The sequence below is a fragment of the Oncorhynchus masou genome, chromosome 5, assembly GCF_036934945.1.
Source record: "Oncorhynchus masou masou isolate Uvic2021 chromosome 5, UVic_Omas_1.1, whole genome shotgun sequence".
Lineage (NCBI taxonomy): Eukaryota > Metazoa > Chordata > Actinopteri > Salmoniformes > Salmonidae > Oncorhynchus > Oncorhynchus masou.
Genome location: NC_088216.1, coordinates 49,627,718 through 49,648,553, shown reverse-complemented (window position 1 = coordinate 49,648,553; position 20,836 = coordinate 49,627,718). Strand labels below are relative to the sequence as shown.

The following is a 20,836-nucleotide window of genomic DNA, read 5'->3' as shown; positions in this document are numbered from 1 at the left end:
GGCCTTGTTAAAAGTTAATTTGTGGAATTTTTTTCCTTAATCTTGATACTCCCCATCCCGGATCCGGGATCGTGAATAAAGCCTCAGGCTCATTAGCATAATGCAACGTTAACGATTTCTGAAAATCGCAAATAAAATGAAAATAATGTGCCTGCTCTCAAGCTTCGCCTTTTCTTAACAACACTGTCATCTCAGATTTTCAAAATATGCTTTTGAACCATAGCAAATCAATCATTTGTGTAAGAGTATTGCAAGCTAGCTTAGCATTTTGCATAGCATTTAGCACGCAACATTTTCACAAAAACCAGATAACCAAATAAATAAAATCATTTACCTTTAAAGAACTTCGGATGTTTTCAATGAGGAGACTCTCAGTTACATAGCAAATGTTCAGTTCTTCCTGAAAGAATCTTTGTGTAGGAGAAATCGCTCCGTTTTGTACATCACATTTGGCTACCGAAACGAACCGAAAATTCAGTCACCAAAACGTCAAACTTTTTCCGAATTAACTCCATAATATCGACCAAATCATGGCAAACGTTGTTTAGAATCAATCCTCAAGGTGTTTTTTCACATATCTCTTCATTGATATGCAGTTCGTGGAAGCCTGCTTTCCCCTCAGAATCGCATGGAAAAATACCAGCAGCTGAAAATGACGCACCAATTTCGACGGAGGACACCGGGCGGACACCTGGAAAATGTAGTCTCTTATGGTCAATCTTCTAATGATATGCCTACAAATACGTCACAATGCTGCAGACACCTTGGGGAAATGATAGATAGGGCAGGCTCATTCCTCTCGCATTCACAGCCATATAAGAAGACAATGGAAAACAGAGTCTCAAAAATCCTGCTCATTTCCTGGTTGCCGTTTCATCTTGGTTTTGCCTGTAGCTCCCGTTCTAGGGCACCCACAGACAATATCTTTGCAGTTCTGGAAAATTCAGTGTTTTCTTTCCAAAGCTATCAATTATATGCATAGTCGAGCATCTTTTTGTGACAAAATATCTTGTTTAAAACGGGAACGTTTTTCATCCAAAAATGAAATTGCGCCCCCAGAGTTTCAAGAGGTTACTACATTTGAGCCAATCAGTTGTGTTGTGACAAGGTAGGGGACGTATACAGAAGTTAGCCCTATTTGGTAAAAGACCAGGTCCATATTATGGCAAGAACAGCTAAAAAATGTGAAGAGAAACAACCGTCCATCATTACTTTGACATGAAGGTCAGGCAATGCGGAACATTATAAAGAACTTGGAAAGTTTCTTCAAGTGCAGTTGCAAAAACCATCAAGAGCTATGATGAATCTGGCTCTCATGAGGAGCGCCATAGGAAAGGAAGATCCAGACTTACCTCTGTTGCAGAGGACAAGTTCACCTCAGATTGCGACCCAAATAAATGCTTCACAGAGTTCAAGTAATAGCCACATCTCAACATCAACTGTTCAGAGGAGACTGTGTTAATCAGGCCTTCATGGTCAAATTGCTGGAAAGAAACCACTACTACAGAAACCAATAAGAAGAGATTTGCTTTGGCCAAGAAACACGAGCAATGGACATTAGAGCGGTGGAAATCTGTCCTTTTAGATTTTTGGTTCCAACCGCCGTGTCTTTGTGAGACCCAGAGTAGTTGAACGGATGATTTCCGCATGTGTGGTTCCCACCGTGAAGCATGGAGGAGGAGGTGTGATGGTGCTTTGCTGGTGACACTGTCTGTTATTTATTTAGAATTCAAGGCACACTTAACAAGCATGGCTACCACATCATTCTGCAGCGAAATGCCATCCCATCTGGGTTGCGTTTAGTGGGACTATAATTTGTTTTTCAACAGGACAATGACCTCAAACACATCTCCGGGCTGTGTAAGGGCTATTTGACCAAGAAGGAAAGTGATGGAGTGCTGCTTCAGATGACCTGGCCTCCCAAGATCACCAGACCTCAAACCAAAGGTTTGCTGTGACTTGGACTGCAGAGTGAAGGAAAAGCAGCCAACAAAAGCTCAGCATATCTGGTAACTCCTTCAGGACTGTTGGAAAATAATTCCTCATGAAGCTGGTTGAGATAATGCCAAGAGTTTACAAAGCTGTCATCAATGCAAAGGGCCACTTTCTTTGAAGAATGTAAAATATAAAATGTATTTTGATTTTTTGGTTACTACATGATTCCATGTCTTCTTTCATAGTTTTGATGTCTTCACTATTATTCTACAATGTAGAAGTAGTAAAAATAAAGAAAACTCTTGAATGAGTAGGTGTGTCCAAACTTTTAACTGGTAATTAAAAAAAAATCCTTTATTATTTCCCCTTAACCCTACCACCCTCCCCTAATTGGAGTAAACTAATGGACAACACCATTTAGGCTTCTACTTCCAGTTTATACATACTGTTTACATTTTACGGACACAGTATATTTTACATTACGTATCTTCAGCTACCCGTAACCCCTTCCATTTATCTCTGAAGACCATCTGGTTTTGATTTCTATTTGCCATATTATTTTCAACTGTGCTGTTTTGTTTCATATTTTTACAAAAATGTTTTTTTTAATTAATTAGTGTATTTGAGTTTAACCATAACACTTGTTGTAATATTTATTGTTTTTTTTCTAGTAGATTAAACTGAAATGGCAACCAACTTTCTATGCCTGTTTAAAAATAGTGATAAAATAGTGGAGATTTTTCAAATTACCAAAAGTGAGAGGTTGTAATCTGAATAAAGGGTAAAAGACCATTCTTGACTATGGGGTGAGACATTCTTACTAATCTGCTAGAGAACCAGTTTGGATTTATGTATAGCTTTTGTATGACTGAAGGCTTTAGTGAAAAGTATAATGCTTTATAATGTAAGAATTTCTGCCCTCCGAATTAAGTAGGCCCGTTTTAATTTTGTCTGGCTTGCCATTCCAAATAAAATTGAATATTTTTTGCTCATATAATTTAAAAAACAGGTCGTTAGGTGTAGGCATGGCCATAAGCAAATAGGTGAACTGGGAATGACCACAGAGTTAATCAGGGTGATTTTTCAACAAATAAATGGGTATTTTCCTTTCCATGGTAGCAATATCTTATCTATTTTTGTTGACTTTCTATAAAAATGTATTTTAGTGAGAATTTCTTCCTTTCAGGTCATAAATACTGAGTATGTCCACTTTACCGTCAGAACATTTTATTGGTAACCTACACGGAAATGGAAATGTTGTATTTTTTTGTTTTGTGATATTAATGTTGATTCTGATTTTAATAGCTAACATTTCGATTGTCATAATAAATAGATATGTCGATAGCGGACAACCTTGTTTTACTCCTCTTGACAGTTTAATACTTTCTGAGAATTAGTACACCTTGGGATACTATACATATCTTTAACCCACTTTAAGAGATTATCCAAAATTTAAATATTCCAGGCATTTATATATTATTTATATATTAATTCCAAAAGCCTTTTCAAACTCAGCTATGACTACTAGGCCTGGTTTCCCCAATTGTTTTCATAGTGTTCTATTGTTTCCAGTTTGTTTGATTCATCTTTGTGTCAGTGGATGATATACAAGAAGTACACTATCCTACCCATGTTCTGTTGCACCCCCCCAAAAAAACAAAAACAAACTTTGATCTCTCAGGTGTTATCCCACCCACACCCATCTAAATTTCCACTCTTCAAAGTTGTGCTGTTAGAAGTTCATAGAATCGTTCCATTCTTTATTCATTCTCTTAATTGCTTCGATGTGTTCACAGGCTGTTCTAGGTCCTACTCAGCGGCCTGAGACGGCAACATCTGTCCCTAGAGTTAAACATACAAAGACCTGGAACACTTTAGTATTTTATTACTTTGCTTTGGTGTTAGAATGATTATCATTTTTTTTTATGAAAGATTGGTTGATATAATGTATTCCGCAAAACTACCATATGACTTTCTACAAGCAAATATTAGACGATAAAATGCCATATTTGGGGTATTCAATGTCATTGTCCACCTACACTGAGTGTAAAAAACCCATTAAGAACATTTTTCTAAAATTGAGCTGCCCACCCTTTTGCCCTTTTGCCCTCAGTACAGCCTCAATTTATTGGGGCATGGACTCAACAAGGTGTCGAAAGTGTTCCACGGGAATGCTGGCCCTTGTTGACTCCAATGCTTCTCACATTTGTGTCAAGTTGGCTGGATGTCCTTTGGGTGGCGGAACCATTCTTGATACACACAAGAAACTGTTGAGCATGAAAAACCCAGAAGCGTTGCAGTTCTTGACACAAACCGGTGCGCATGGCACGTACTACCATTTCCCCGTTCAAAGGCACTTACATGTTTTTGTCTTGCCCATTCACCCTCTGAATGGCACACATGCACAATCTATGTCTCAATTGTCTCAAGGCTTAAAAATCCTTCTTTAACCTGTTGATAGGTTAACCTGTCCCCTTAATCTACACTGATTGAAGTGGATTTAACAAGTGACATCAATTGGAATTATAGCTTTCACCTAGATTCACCTGTGGAAGGAGCATGTGTTCATAATGTTTTATGCACTCAGTGTATATTTACACTGAACAAAAAATATAAATGCAACATACAACATTTAAGATTTTGCTGAGTTACAACTCATATAAGGAAATCAGTTAGTTGAAATAAATTCATTAGACCCTAATTTATGGATTTCACATGACTGGGATTACAAATATGCATCTGTTGGTCACAGATATGTTTTTAAAAAAAGTAGGTGCGTCGATCAAGTCAGTGTCCTGTGTGACCACCATTTGCCTCATGCATTGCGGCACATCTTCTTCATGTGGAATTGATTAGGCTGTTGATTGTGGCCTATGCAATATTGTCCCACTCCTCCTTCAATGGCTGTGCGAAGTTGCTGGATATTTGCATCCCAAACATGCTCAATGGGTGACATGTCTTGTGAGTATACAGGCCATGGAAAAACTGGGGCATTTTCAGAATTATGTACAGATCCTTGCGACATGGGGCCGTGCATTATCATGCTGAAACATGAGGTGATGGCAGCGGATGATAGCACGACGATGGGCCTCAGGATCTCATCACGGTGTCTCTGAGCTTTCAAATTGCTATCGATAAAATGTAATTGTGTTTGTTGTCCAAAGCTTATGCCTGCCCATACCATAACCCCACCACCACCATGGGGCACTCTGTTCACAACGTTGACATCAGCAAATCACTCGCCCACACGACACCATACATGCTGTCTGCCATCTGCCCGGGAACAGTTGAAACCGGGATTCATCCGTGAAAAACACACTTCTCCAGCATGCCAGGAGCCATCGAAGGTAAGCGTTTGCCCACTGAAATCCGTTACGACTCCGAACTGCAGTCATGCCAAGACCCTGGTGAGGAAAACAGGCACGCAGATGAGTTCCCTGAGATGGTTTCTGACAGTTTGTGAAGAAATTCTTCGCTTGTATGGTTGCTTGGACGTACTGACAAATTCTCTAAAACGATGTTGGAGGCGGCTTATGGTAGAGAAATGAACATTTGATTCTCTGTGAACAGCTCTGGTGGACATTCCTGTCGTCAGCATGCCAATTGCACATCAGTGGCATTGTGTCGTTGTGTGACAAAACTGCACATTTTTGAATGTCCTTTTGTCCCCACCACTATATGCACCTGTGTAATGATCATGCTGTTTAATCAGCTTCTTGATATGACACACCTGTCAAGTGGATGGATTATCTTGGCAAACTAGGAATGATTACTAAAAGGGATGTAAACAAATGTGTGCACAAAATCTGAGAGAAATACCTTTATTGTGTACATGAAACATTTCTGGGATCTTTTATTTCTGCTCATGAAACATTTTCACCAACACTTTACATGTTGCATTCACATTGTTGTAAAGTGTATATATAAATGTAGTGTTTTAAATACTTATGCTTAAACATTCTATCTAACCTCTGTTTCTGTGTTCCTTAGCTCTACAGGGTGGCCAGTCGGGGTCAGTAGGAGAGGATCACCATGGGAGCATGGGGGGCGGGGTGAGGGAGAGGAGGGCCACAGGAGGAAATTCCTACTGGGCTTATTCCGGTGAGTCCTCTTCTAATTCATAGAGATACAACTATGTCCCCAGGCAAGATGGCTGACCGCTTGTGCCACAAATTCTAACCCTACATCCTCTCTAAGGTTCGAACTCTATGCTCTACACTGATCAATATCATTAGACAGGTCAAACCTAACTGGACTGTGGCAGTAGAGATGTATTATTTAACAGTAACTCTCTCTTCCTCTTTGATTGATTCTCAATCTCTCTCTGTCCCAACTCTTCTCCCTTCTCTCTAACTCCTTCCCTATTTCCCAAATTTAGCTTTTAATCCAACTCCTTCCATTTCTATTTGACTCTCTCCCTCTTTCCCTCACTCCCTCTGACTGGTAGCTACAGGGAGTCGTTTTGGATGTGTGTTATGGAGGATTCTGTGCTAGAGTAGGGAGTTGTGTTGTCCCTGTGAGCACCATTCAGCTACATAGATCCACATTTATCACCCTGTTCCTCCAGCACAGGGCCTGTGGCAGAGAAGGATCTTTAAACAGATATATTTATATTTCTGTTATGCATGTGTGCACCTTATAATCACTACTTAAACTGATGGTCCTGGAGGGATGCACTGGCTGGAAGAAACTGTATCCCAGGAAAAATCTATGTCCTAAATGGCTGTGGATCCTTAATACCATGTTATACGAGAAACATCCCAGACATTTTATATTATGGTAAAATGATCTATAGGGCACTGTTCACCTCTAATGATTGTAAGATATCAGGTCACATTAAAGTGTGCTAGAGCTAAATTGGCACATTTTACAGTTGAGCCCAGAAAACTGTCACTCTCTCACAAGTTCTGATGATGAGTTGTACTGTGTGTTGCTGGGCAGCCTTAAATAAGGTTTCAGATGTACTAGATGATTCATCATGCATACATTTACTTTGTGCCTTTTGATTATTTATGACATGTTTATGATATGCAATGTTACGTTACAGCCTTATTCTAAAATGTATTAAATAAAACATTTTCCTCATCAATCTACACACAATAACCCATAATGACGAAGTGAAAACAGGTTTTTATAAATGTTTGCACATTTATAAAAAGTAAATTAACTGAAATACCTTATTTACATAAGTATTCAGACCCTTTGCTAGGAGGCTCGAAATTGAGCTCAGGTGCATTCTGTTTCATCTTTGAGATGTTTCTACAACTTGATTGAAGTTTACCTGTGGTAAATTCAATTGATTGGACATGATTTGGAAAGGCGCACACCTGTCTATATAAGGTCCAACAGTTGACAATGCATGTCAGAGCAAAAACCAAGCCATGAGGATGAAGGAATTGTTCGTAGAGCTCCGAGACAGGATTGTGTCAAGGCACAGATCTGGGGAAGGGTACCAAAACATTGCTGCAGCATTGAAGATGCCCAAGAATGCAGTGGCCTCCATCATTCTTAAATGGAAAATGTTTGGAACCACCAAGACTCTTCCTAGAGCTGGCTGCCTTGCCAAACTGAGCAATCGGGGGAACGGGCCTTGGTCAGGGAGGTGACCAAGAACCCGATGGTTACTCTGAAAGAGCTCCAGAGTTCCTCTGTGGAGATGGGAGATTCTTCCAGAAGGACAACCATCTCTGTAGCACTCCAGCAATCAGGCCTTTATGGTAGAGTGACCATACGGAAGCCACTCCTCAGTAAAAGGCACATGACAGCCGGCTTGGAGATACCAAAAGGTTCTCTGGTCTGATGAAACCCAGATGTAACTTTTTGGCCTGTATGCCTAACGTCACATCTGGAGTAAAACTGGCACGATCCCGATGGTGAAGCACGGTTGTGGCAGCATCATGCTGTGGGGGTGTGTTTCAGCAGCAGGGACTGGGAGACTAGTCAGGATCGAGGACAATCGAACATTGTAAAGTACAGAGAGATTCTTGATGAAAACCTGCTCCAGAGCGCTCAGGACCTCAGACTGTGGGGCGAAGGTTCACCTTTTAACAGGACAACAACCCTAAGCACACAGCCAAGACAATGCAGGAGTGGCTTCGAAACACGTCTCTGAATGTCAATGAGTGGCCCAGCGAGAGCCCAGACTTGAACCCGATTACACATCTCTGGAGAGACCTGAAAATAGCTTTGCAGTGACGTCCCCATCCAACCTGACAGAGCTCGAGAGGATCTGCAGAGAAGAATAGGTGAAACTCCCCAAATACAGGTGTGCCATGCTTGTAGCGTCATACCCAAGAAGACTCGAGGCTGTAATCACTGCCTAAGGTGCTTCGAAAAAGTACTGAGTAATGGGTCTGAATAATTACATAAATATCATATTTCAGTTTTGTATATACACCTGTTTTTGCGTTGTCTTTATGGGGTATTGTGTGTAGATTAATGAGGACAAAATATGATTTAATCCATTTTAGAATAAGGCTGTAATGTAACAAAATGTGGAAAAAGTCAAGGGGTCTGAGTACTTTCCAAATGCATTGTATATCCACTACTGTTCAAAGGTTTGGGGTCACTTAGAAATTCCCTTGTTTTTTAAAATGACATCAAATTGATCTGAAATACAGTGTATATATTGTTGTAAATGACTGTTGTAGCTGGAAACGGCTGATTTAAAATATATCTACATCCATATATCTACATCCATATATATACATACATATATCTAACTATGAATATCTCCATAGGTGTACAGAGACCAATTATCAGCAACCATCACTCCTGTGTTCCAATGGCACGTTGTGTTAGCTAATCCAAGTTTATCATTTTAAAAGGCTATGTAGTACAGATGAAAACTGTTCTGATTTAAAGAAGCAATAAAACTGTCCTTCTTTTGACTACTTGAATATCTGGAGCATCAGCATTTGTGGGTTCGATTACAGGCTCAAAATGTCCAGAAACAAAGACCTTTCTTCTGAAACTTGTCAGTCTATTCTTGTTCTGAGAAACTAAGGCTATTCCATGCGAGAAATTGTCAAGAAACTGAAGATCTCATACTACGCTCTTTACTACCCCCTTCACAGAACAGCACAAACTGGCTCTAACCAGAATAGAAAGATTGATATTCACAGTCTCCTCTGAACAGTTGATGTCGAGATGTGTCTGTTGAGCTCTGTGAAACATTTATTAGGGTTGCAATCTGAGGTGCTGTTAACTCTAATGAACCTATCCTCTGCAGCAGAGGTAACTCTGGGTCTTCCATTCCTGTGGCGGTCCTCATGAGAGCCGGTTTCATCATAGCGCTTGATGGTTTTTGCGACTACACTTTAAGAAAATTTCAACGTTTTTGAAATTTTCCGCGTCGACTGACTTTCATGTCTTAAATTAATGATGGACTGTCGTTTCTCTTTGCTTATTTGAGCTGTTCTTGCCATAATATGGACTTGGTCTTTTACCAAATAGGGCTATCTTCTGTATGCCACCCCTACCTTGTCACAACACAGCTGATTGGCTCAAACGCATTAAGAAGGAAAGAAATTCCACAAATTAACTTCTAACAAGGCACACCTGTTAATTGAAATGCATTCCAGGTGTCTACCACATGAACCTGGCAGAGCTGTCAATCAAGTCAAAGGGTGGCTCCTTTGAAGAATCTCAAATATAAAATATTTTTTGATTTGTTTACATTTTTGTGGTTACTACATGGTTTCATATGTGTTATTTCATAGTTTTGATGCCTTCAGAATTATTCTACAATGTAGAACTTAGTAAAATTAAGCCCTTGAATCAGTATGTGTGTCCAAACTTTTAACTAGCACTGTATATATTAGTGGGATCGGGCATTGATGTTGGCTGATTAGGCCAGACACACAGTCTGTATTCCAATTCATCCCAAAGGTGTTCAATGGGTTTCAGTTCAGGGCTCTGTTCAGGCCTGTCAATTTCTCCGACACTGATCTCGGCAAACGATTTCTTTATGCACGGCGCTTTTTGCACAGTGGTATTGTCATGCTGAAACAGAAATGGGCCTTTCCCACACTGTTGCCACAAGGTTGGGAGCATAGAATAATCTAGAATGTCATTGTATGCTGTAGCGTTAAGATTTCCCTTCAGGGTTCTGGCCCGAACCATGAAAAACATCCCCAGACCATTATTCCTCTTCCACCAAACTTTACAGTTGTCACTATGCATTGGGTTAGGTAGTGATCTCCTGGTGTCCACCAAACCCAGATTTGTCTGTTGGACTGCCAGATGGTGAAGCATCATTCATCACTCCAGAGAACTCGTTTCCACTGCTCCGGAGTCCAATGGCGGCGAGCTTTACACCACTCCAGCCGACACTTGGAATTGTGCATGGTGATCTTAGGCTTGTGTGCGGCTGCTCGGCCATGAAAACCCATTTCATGAAGCTCCCGACGAACATTTATTGTGCTGACGTTGCTTTGAACTGAGTTTGTAACTCGGTAGTGAGGGTTGCAACCGAGAACAGATGATTTAGACGTGCTACGTACTTCAGCACTCTGCGGACCCTGTGAGTTTGTGTGGCCTGCCACATCGCAGCTGGGCCCTAGGCGTTTCCACTTCACAATAACAGCAATTACCGTTGATCGGGGAGCAGCTCTAGCTGGGCAGAAATTGACTAACTGACTTGGACAGGTGGACAGGTGGCATCCCATGACAGTGCCACTTTGACAGTCACTGAGCTCTTCAGTAAGGTCATTCTACTGTCAATGTTTGTCTATGGAGATTGCATGGCCGTGTGCTCGATTGTTATACACCTGTCAGCAACGGGTGTGGCTGAAATGTCAGAATCTCCTAATTTAAAGGAGTGTCCACATACATTTGTATTTTTGTGTGTTTTCAGTATACATGCATTTATTTATTTATTTATTTGAATCATTGTGCTGCTAGCCAGCTACTCCACTGAGATCCTCAAAATCAGCGGCTTGAATTTTAATTTGAAAGCTAGTAGTGTTCCTGGTCCTATTCATATCTACTAACTGAGCAAATTTTCCATTAGATAATGACATGAAGAGAGTGCTCTCGGCCGTCTGAGTAGGACAAGGCTGAAATGAGATGGAAATTAATGATATTCTGCCCCTGAATTGTATATTATCCTTGAAAATTCACTCTCACTATCTCCCTCCTACTAATTTTAGCACTGCCTGCAGTCTTGTAAAAACTACTCATATTTAAAATGATTTTAAAAGGAAAGGATCATTCGAGAACTGTTAAAACCTCTTTCACATTCCATTTTACCTTAATGGAAAGAGATCTGAATGAGCTGATTTTAACGGTTATATTCCCAATGTGGTTTCGCCTGGAGCATTATGTAGGATGAAATTAGTCTTTGTACACTTTTCCTTCTCGTTGATGCTGTATCTCCTTGGAGAGGAACAGGAAACTGGTTGCGCCTATAATACCAACTACTCAGAACATTTCCTGCTGTGATGTCAACTCTGTTACTGCAGTACGAAACCAGCTTTTCCTTGGCAAGAAAGAAAACACAAAGCAGACTAAACTCCATGGTCTTTTAAAACCTACTTTTGTAAAAGATAGTGTGTGCTACAGCTTGCAAATGTGACTCTTGGTGACCACATAAGGCAGCTTTTTCCAACATTATGACCGTTTTCCTTAAGAGATGTTATCCACTACATGTTTTTCTTTACATTGCTTCGTTACTTCCTGGTATCGTGACAACACAAGTACGCAACGTTCTGACATTAATTTGTGCAATATGCCTAAACACTCAAATAAAGCTATTGGATATGTTGTACTTCAGAATGTGGTCAAGGTAGTTTTACTGCAACTGTAGTTGCTTTTGTATTCATAGCACTTTGCACATAGCATACCCTAACCTCTGCAGCCTGTCGGCGAGGCCTCTCCCTATGTTCTCTGAGCATTTCATGTATCATGTTATCTATTCAACCCTGTCTTCGTGCTTTGACACTGAACCTGTGTTGACACTGAGCTACAGCGATTCAGACAGCTAAAGCTCCTTAGCCTCTGTGTGTTTGGTATTGTTAGGTGAATATGTAGTCAGAAGCACTGTGTGCACCATTTTTTCCAAAAGTCTGCTAATTATCCACTTTGAATTTAGAGTCAATGGCGTCTGCAGAAAAAATATTGGCTAGTGTGTGTGAGAGAGAGGGAGGGAGATACCAAAGGTGTGGGGTCCACTTGCAAAACAAGATTTCATCAAATGGGAAAAACACCCCATTGAAACCCTGCATGCAGAGTTCTGTAAGATTCTCCTACATGTCCAGAGGAAAACTACAAACAATGCATACAGGGCAGAATTAGGCCAATATCCACTAATAATAAAAACTAGAAAAGAAAAAGAGCAATTCAGTTTTTGGAAACATCTAAAAAACAGTGACCCCCTCTCATGTTATTACCAAGCCCTGCAATGCCAAGAGCTGAGCAGAGAAAATATTCCCCTCATCCAGATGGTCCTGGGGCTGAGTTCACAAACTTGTTCTACTAACACACTGAAGCCTCAGGACCAGAACATCCAATCAATCAGAATAAACCAAATTACAACACAGTCAAAACAAAACTACATTGCTTATTGGGAAACACAAGCACAAGCACAAAGCAAGATGCAGTGCTATCTGGCCCTAAATAGACAGTACACTATGGCTAACTATTTGAACATGGTTACTGATCAAAGCCTTCGAAAAACCTTGACAAAGTACAGGCTCAGTGAGCAAAGCCTTGCCACTGAGAAGGGCTGTGCAACCACTGCACAACAGCAGAACCTGACACGGAGCTGCATTTCCTGACAAAATGTCAAAAATATAAAACAATTAGTGTCATTTCCCAAAATGTTAAACCCTTATTCAAGGTTACAATGACCTCTCTGATTAGAGTAGGCTTCCCATCCTGTTGGGGGAGGACGCAGAGAGCTGTGGGTTGGCAGCGCACTACATTGCTGCCTGCCATAAGTTGAGGGACAGTGTCTAACAGACCAATCAACATGCACATGTCCTCTACTGTATTGTTATTGTTCAATGTATGGTTATTTTGACCCTTGGTTATTGTTGTTACTGTTGTCCCGTTGACAGTTTTGATTTTTATTATTTTCAGGTTGTAAATATCCAAAGTAAGCTTTGGCAATATGTACATTGTGTCATGCCAATAATGCAAATTGAATTGAATTGACAAAGAAAGAGAGACAAAGAAAGAAAGAATGAAAGAAAGAAAGAAAGAAAGAAAGAGAGAGAGAGAGACAAAGAGAAGAGACAAAGAGAGAGACAAAGAAAGAGAGAGAGACAAAGAGAGAGACAAAGAAAGAGAGAGAGAGAGACAATGAGAGACGGAAAGAGAGCGGGGGAGACAATGAGAGAGTGAGTGAGAGAGAGACAACGAGAAAGAGAGCGAGAGAGACAAAGAAAGAGAGACAGAAAGAGAAAGAGACAAAGAAAGAGACAGAGAGAGAGATACAAAGAGAGAGCGAGAGAGAGACAAGGAAGGAAAGTGAGACAAGAAAAGAGAGAGAGACAAGGAAAGAAAGTGAGAGAGAGAGACAAGGAAAGAGAGAGACAAGAAAAGAAACAAATAAAGAGAGGGAGACAGGAGAGAGGGAGACAAAGAAGAAAGAGAGACAAAGAAAGAGAGACAAAGAAAGAGAGACAAAGAAGAGAGGGAGAAAAAGAGACAAAGAAAAAGAAAGAGACAAAGAAAGGGAGAGAGGGAGAGGGGGACAAAGAAAGAGAGGGAGACAGAAATAGAAAGAGAGGGGGACAAAGAGAGGAGAAAAGAAAGAGAGGGAGACAAAGAAAGAGAGGGAGACAAAGAAAGAGAAGAAATAAGAGAAAGAAAGAGAGGGAGACAAAGAAGGGATAAATACAAAGAAGAAAAGAAAGAGAGGGAGACAAAGAGACAAAGAAAGAGAAAGAAAGTGAAAGAGAGGGGAGACAAAGAAAGAGAGGGAGAAATAGAAAGAGAAGGAGACAAAGAAAGAGAGGGATAAATAGAAAGAGGGGGAGACAAAGAAAGAGAGGGAGACAAAGAAAGAGAGGGAGAAAGAGAGGGAGAAATAGAAAGAGAGGGAGACAAAGAAAGAGAGGGAGACAAAGAAAGAGAGACAAAGAAAGAGAGGGAGACAAAGAAAGAGAGGGAGACAAAGAAAGAGAGGGAGACAAAGAAAGAGAGGGGACAAAGAAAGAGAGGGGGACAAAGAAAGAGAGGGAGACAAAGAAAGAGAGGGAGACAAAGAAAGAGAGGGAGACAAAGAAAGAGAGGGAGAAATAGAAAGAGAAGGAGACAAAGAAAGAGAGGGAGACAGAAAGAGAGGGGGACAAAGAAAGAGAGGGGGACAAAGAGAGGGGACAAAGAAAGAGAGGGAGACAAAGAAAGGAGACAAAGAAAGAGAGGGAGACAAAGAAAGAGAGGGAGACAAAGAAAGAGAGGGAGACAAAGAAAGAGAGGGAGAAATAGAAAGAGAGGGAGACAAAGAAAGAGGGAGACAGAAAGAGAGGGGACAAAGAAAGAGAGGGGGACAAAGAAAGAGAGGGAGAAATAGAAAGAGAGGGAGACAAAGAAAGAGAGGGAGACAAAGAAAGAGAGGGGGACAAAGAAAGAGAGGGGGACAAAGAAAGAGAGGGGGACAAAGAAAGAGAGGGAGACAAAGAAAGAAAGAAAGAGAGAGGGGGGGGACAAAGAAAAGAAAGAGGAGACAAAAGAGAAAGAGAGAGGGGGACAAAAAAAGAGGGAGACAAAGAAAGAGAGGGGGACAAAGAAAGAGAGGGGGACAAAGAAAGAGAGGGAGACAAAGAAAGAGAGGGGGACAAAGAAAGAGAGGGAGAAAGAGGGGGACAAAGAAAGAGAGGGAGACAAAGAAAGAGAGGGGACAAAGAAAGAGAGGGGACAAAGAAAGAGGGAGACAAAGAAAGAAAGAGGGGACAAAGAAAGAGAGGGGGAAAGAAAAGAGACAAAGAAAGGAGGGGGACAAAGAAAGAGAGGAGAGAAAAGAAAGAGAGGGAGAAAGAAAGAGAGGGGGACAAAGAAAGAGAGGGAGAAATAGAAAGGGGAGACATAGAGGGAAAAGGGAGACAAAGAAAGAGAGGGGGACAAAGAAAGAGAGGGAGAAATAGAAAGAGAGGGAGACAAAGAAAGAGAGGGAGACAAAGAAAGAGAGGGAGAAATAGAAAGAGAAGGAGACAAAGAAAGAGAGGGAGACAAAGAAAGAGAGAGACAGAAAAAAGAAAGAGGAGACAAAGAAAGAGAAGTGAGAAAGAGAGGGAGACAAGGAAAGAGAGAGGGAGAAATACAAAGAAAAGAGAAAAGAAAGAGAGACAGACAAAGAAAGAGACAAAGAAAGAGGGAGACAAAGAAAAAAAGAAAGACAAAGAAAGAGAGGGGGACAAAGAAAGAGAGGGAGACAAAGAAAGAGAGGGGGGAGAGGGAGAAAATAAAGAGAGAGGGAGACAGAGGAAAAAGTGGGTGAGAGAGAGAGAGACAGAGAGAGAGAGAAAGAGACAAAGATAGAGAGGGAGACAAAGAGAGAGACAAAGAGAGGGAGAGAATGAGACAAAGAAAGAGGGTGAGAGACACAAAGAAGGAGAGAATGAGACAAAGAAAGAAAGACAGAGAGAGAGAGGGGGACAAGAGAAGAGATAGAAAGAGAAGGAGACAAAGAAAAGAGAGGGGAAACAGAGGGGGACAAAGAAAGAGAGGGAGACAAGGGAGAAAGAAAGAGAGGGGACAAAGAAAGAGAGGGGGAAAAGAAAGAGAGGGGACAAAGAAAGAGAAGGAGACAAAGAAAGAAAGAAAAGAAAGAGACAAAGGAGAGAAAGACAAAAGAGGGAGACAAAGAAAAAGAGAAAGAAAGAGAGGGGGGAGGGGGAGAAAAATAAAGAGAGAGGAGACAGAGGAAAAAGAGAAATATGAGAGAAAGAGACAAAGAGAGAGACAAAGAGAAAGAAGAGACAAAGAGGGTGAGAGAGAAATAAAGACAGAGAGAGAGACAGGGAAGGGTTGTCCAGACTGTTTTTACAGGCTTGCCTTGACCACCAGATGACAGAAAGAGAAAGTTAACAGTTATGAGCTGAACATAACAGTATGCCAGCGGAAGGGAGGACCGTAGCAGGTGACCCAACTGTGGTTTGTGACTACTATGAGATCCCATTTCAGCCAATTAAATTGCTGTAACTCCGTTACTGCATAACTCATAAACAAACTTTGTATCAGTAAAAACACTAAACTAATAGGTAGTTCTACCTTTACTTGTTACCTCACGGGGAAGAGCAATTCGAAAATATCTTAAATATGCAGTATGTGAGTTTTTGGTAACAGAATTACAAAGCACAATGCAAATAATTTCTCCAAAAGTAAATATGAGTGTTGATATTAGTTGGCAAAGGTATTTACTTCGACATGATTGGGTTTTAATGTATTTATAATACCAGTACTGTTTCGAGGACCCCTTTTCTGTCTGTTTGACCACAAATCAAAGCCTTTGCTTATTCCACAATTTGAGGATGGGAAATGGTTCATGTATATATTCCAGGGAAGATGGAATGTACTACGAGAGCTTGAGAGACGGGATGGCACACTGGATGTGTTGTGAAAGCAAGAAAGGAGGAGAAAGCTGGAGAACTCGAGGTTGAGAGGTAGGGTTGGATGGTTCATGGCATACAGGCATGTTGGGAAAGAGAGGATGAAAGAAAATAGTAGAAATAGAAAGAGAGGAAGAATGGCGGAGGTTGAGAGGCAGGGTCGGATGGTGTACTCTCTGGCATATGTTGTGATTTATTTCGCCTGCCACCAGAGTCAACAGTGTGCGTCTGAGCCTCCTCTTATATTCCACTCAGTTCCCAGGAGACAGGCTTTTGTATTATTTACCAGTCTGGATCTCAGGTTCTATTGCTTTTTAGCTTTTAAACTTTCAATAAACCTCTCTAGTGTTGTGTAAGTATTTCACTGCATCAATCAGAAGTCTGTATTTCCCATTGTTTTTGATGGACTTTTTCTCTGCCTGGGAGACTGCCTAATGCCGATGTAGGAATCACAACGTTGCAGATGCAAATACATCATATTTGATAGATAATAGATAATGCAGTACAGATTTGAATATTCTAATCTACACTTTACCACATTAAAGAGATTCTCTAGTACTTCCTGTATACTTTTTAGCCAGTAGCTCTGAAAGTAGCGCTCGTGTGTGCCACGTCATTTCTCTCGCTCTGCTGTGTGTGTATCTCGCTAGCTGTCACTGAAATTGAGGCCCAGTCCCAGAGTAGTAGGGATGACGAGGCAAATTGAGGTAAGGCAGTAATTCTGCTCATATATTATGCATTTATGAACTACACATTGACACATCCAGTCCAAAGCGGAAGGTTTAAAAAAAAAAAAAATACTTAGTAGTCGCCAAAGTTCTGGAGCATGTCTTTAAGAGAAGGTTAACCTAACCTGTTTCTTAATCTAGCCGAAACCGTCCACATTAGCAGTACAAAAGTGTTGGGAAACACTCGGTGGGCACCGTCTCACTTTCCTGCGGTGTGTATACTCTACTTATGAACCACTAAATAAGGTACACAGAAATCCACACCCTGGAATATAATGAAAGGTTATTCAAGGCGTGTGTGTGTGTATGCGCACGTAGGCATTTTTTTCATAAGAGTTATGATATCTAACACCAATGAGTCCTCCGGAACACAGTTCTGCATTGTTTGTCTATTTTTTTTTTCTTCTTCTCTCTTTCTGCAGCTTTTTCATTAACCCTCCTCTTCTATCTCTCTTTGGTTCTTCACATTTTTCTCTGGCAGTGAGGGTCTAGTTATTACTGTTTTATTTTGAGCTTTTATATTGCCCTGCAGTTGAACGAAACCAGTTGGATTCGAGATTAAAATCATATTCAAGTAGACATTATATCTGTTCCAAAGATACATTGTTGGGCACATATCCCGTGTCTGCATCCAGGCATTGTATTCTGATTTAAAAGCTAGCTGGTATGTGAACCGAATGACTCATTCGCCTAACACTCATTCAAGTTTGTGCTGAATTCGACTGTACAGCGCTTTTAACTCCATGATATACGTAGAGTTCCACTTGAACACACATGCAGTGCAGTCAGTCTGTCACGGTCAGTGGAGCATGATGGATCCACTCAGATGTACCGTCTCCAGTCAGTGTTGGCACTGCATCGTCATGGTGATGGAGAGATGGTTGATTAGCTTGGTGTGCTGGGCCTGAGGGTGGGGCTGAAGGATACTCTCCCAGGCTGTGGATCAGCTAGGCAGGCCTCTAAGGGGCCTCCTCTCCTCCCTCCCCAGGGCTGGGTGTAGCCTGGCTCGGCATGGGGCTCCCTGCTGGCTACAGCTGCCTCTAATTGGGTGACTCCAAGTCAGGGGGAAGGTGGTGAGAGGAGGGAGTGGTGTGTGTCGTTAACAGCTCCGTGCCCCACTGCTGAGGGTGAGGCGCGGGGTGGAGGGGTAGGGAGGGAGAGAGCAGGGGAAAGGGAGAATGGGGTGATGTTGACATGCCCACCCTGTGTAAGGAAATGTGCTACCAGCAGTGAATGACTGGAGGAAAGTTGAAAAGAGGAGAGGGGAGGGGAGCCGCTCTGCTCTCGCTGGGACTGGGCCTCAACACGCCTCTGGAGAGAGATGTGCAGTGGAGCACCAAGCTCCTCCGCTGCCTTTATCTTACAGTAGAGTTCTGATCTTATACTCCTAGGAGACCCAGAGAAGGATGGTGCCTCACAGTTAGCAACCCCTTACCTCACCTTTCACAAGGGTAATGAAGTACTAATAGAGCCATCTATTCTCATGGCTCGTGTCCAACTACCTCTCTACCACCCCAATCCTGAGGCAAAGTGAGAGAGTACTGTCTTTCTCTGTGTTGACCTCTTGTTTACCGATGTGTATGCTAGCCATGATTAAAACAGACATTACATGCTGTTGCTATGTGTGTTTTGGCTCACTCACTCACTCACTCACTCACTCACTCACTCACTCACTCACTCACTCACTCACTCGCTCACTCACTCACCCTCTCACTTTCCTTTATCCCCCCCTCTCTCTCCGCTCTTCCTTACCCTTTATCTCTCCTCCTCCCCCTCTCTCTTCCGTTTTGGTGGTTCTGCGGTGGTCACTGAGCCAAGACAAATGAAGATGTGGCTGAACCGAACAGAGGGTAGAGAGGAGGCAGACTACCTGCTCTGTTGAAACACTGTTCCCCCTGATTGACTCTAAAACTAGGCATTGTGCTTTATAGAAGGACTCACCAGGCTAGTTAAAGGGATGTTCCATTGAAAATGCTATACAACCTCGACTCTATTGTCATTGTGCTCTATGGAAGGTGTCACCAAACCAAATCAAATTGCGTTGCTTATGCTTACGAGCCTTTCCAAACAATGCAGAGTTTAAATATAAAATAACACAGGGAATAAAAAAAAACCTCAAGAATGGAGCTATGTAGAGGGAGTACCAGATCAATCTGTCGAGGTACGAGGTATTTGAGGTAGATATGCACATGAAGGCGGGGTAAAGTGACTAGGTATCAGGATAGATAACACTAATAATAATGATAAGAGTAAAATAACGAACAGAGTAGCAGCAGCAAATGGTGAGTGTAAAAAGTGTGTGAGTGTGTTTTTGTCACGCCCTGGCCTTAGTTATCTTTGTTTTCTTTATTATTTTGGTTAGGTCAGGGTGTGACATGGGGGATTTATGTGTTTTCTTGTCTAGGGGCTTTGTATGTTTATGGGGCTGTTTCCTTTCTAGGTAGTTTTGTATGTCTATGGTTGCCTAGATTGGTTCTCAATTAAAGGCAGCTGTCTGTCATTGTCTCTGATTGGGAACCATATTTAGGCAGCCATGTTCTTTAGGTATTTCATGGGTGATTGTCTTCTCTCTTTGTGTCATTGCACCAGATAGGACTGTTTCGGTTTTCACATTTATTATTTTGTAGTGTTCTCGTTTTTCGTCTTTATTAAAGATGTTTAACACTAACCACGCTGCATTTTGGTCCTCCTCTCCTTCAGAGGAAGAAAGCCGTTACAGTTTTAATGTGTACTTGTGTTGTGTTGTGTTGGTGTGGGTGGGGGGTGGGGTGGGGTGGGGGGGTTGTGTGGGAGTGTCGATGTAGTGTGTGTGAGTGAGTGTGTGTATATGTAGTCTATTGAGTGTCCGAAGGCTCAGTGCAAGATAGAGGCAGTGCAGATAGTTCGGGTACCATTAATTGACTATTTAGCTGTCTGGCTATTTAGCAGTCTGGCTATTTAGCAGTCTTATGGCTTGGGGGTAGAAGCTGTCTCGGAGCCTGTTGTGCTGACCTCTTTGCGGTCAAGGGCTGTGCTTTTGCCATACCAAGACGTGATGATCTTGGAGGGGACTATGGTGTTGAAAGCCGAGCGGTAATCTATTAACAGCATTCTCACATAGTTATTTACCCTCTTGTCCAGGTGGGAGATAGCAGTGTGAAGTGAAAATGAGATTGCGTCATCTGTGGAACTGTTGGGGCGGTATGCAAATTGAAGTGGGTCTGGGATGATGGTGTTGATGTGTGTCATGACGAGCCTTTCGAAGCACTTCATAATTACAGATGTGAGTTTTACGGGGCGACAGTCGTTTAGGCAGGTTATGTTGGAGCTCTTGGGAACAGGGACAATTGTGGTCAGTTGGAATTACAGACTGGGACAAGGATAGATTGAACATGTCTGTGAAGACTCTTGCCAGCTGGTCTGCGCATGCTTCGAGAACGAGCCCTGGTTATTCTGTCTGGCCCGGCGAACTTGTGATTGTTAACCTGCTTAAACGTTTTGCTCTACGTCGGCCATGGAGAGTAGCGTACCATTTGTTCTTTAAGAAAAACCCACTCCATCTCCTTTCAACTCCAAAGCTGCTGTACAACCTTGCAGCTGCATGGTGAATCCACCAATTGCTACATGCATAGCGACATT

The 20,836-nt window shown here is 41.8% G+C and overlaps 1 protein-coding gene across 1 annotated transcript in view; it reads left to right on the top strand.

The window, feature by feature from the left end:
• Positions 1-20,836, top strand: part of ca16b (carbonic anhydrase XVI b) — a 277,557-nt gene that overhangs the window by 57,791 nt on the left and 198,930 nt on the right. Inside the window, exon 2 of the mRNA XM_064965846.1 lies at positions 5,926-6,036. Within this exon, the coding sequence (XP_064821918.1) occupies positions 5,926-6,036 (111 nt within the window). The remainder of the gene's footprint in view (positions 1-5,925; positions 6,037-20,836) is intronic.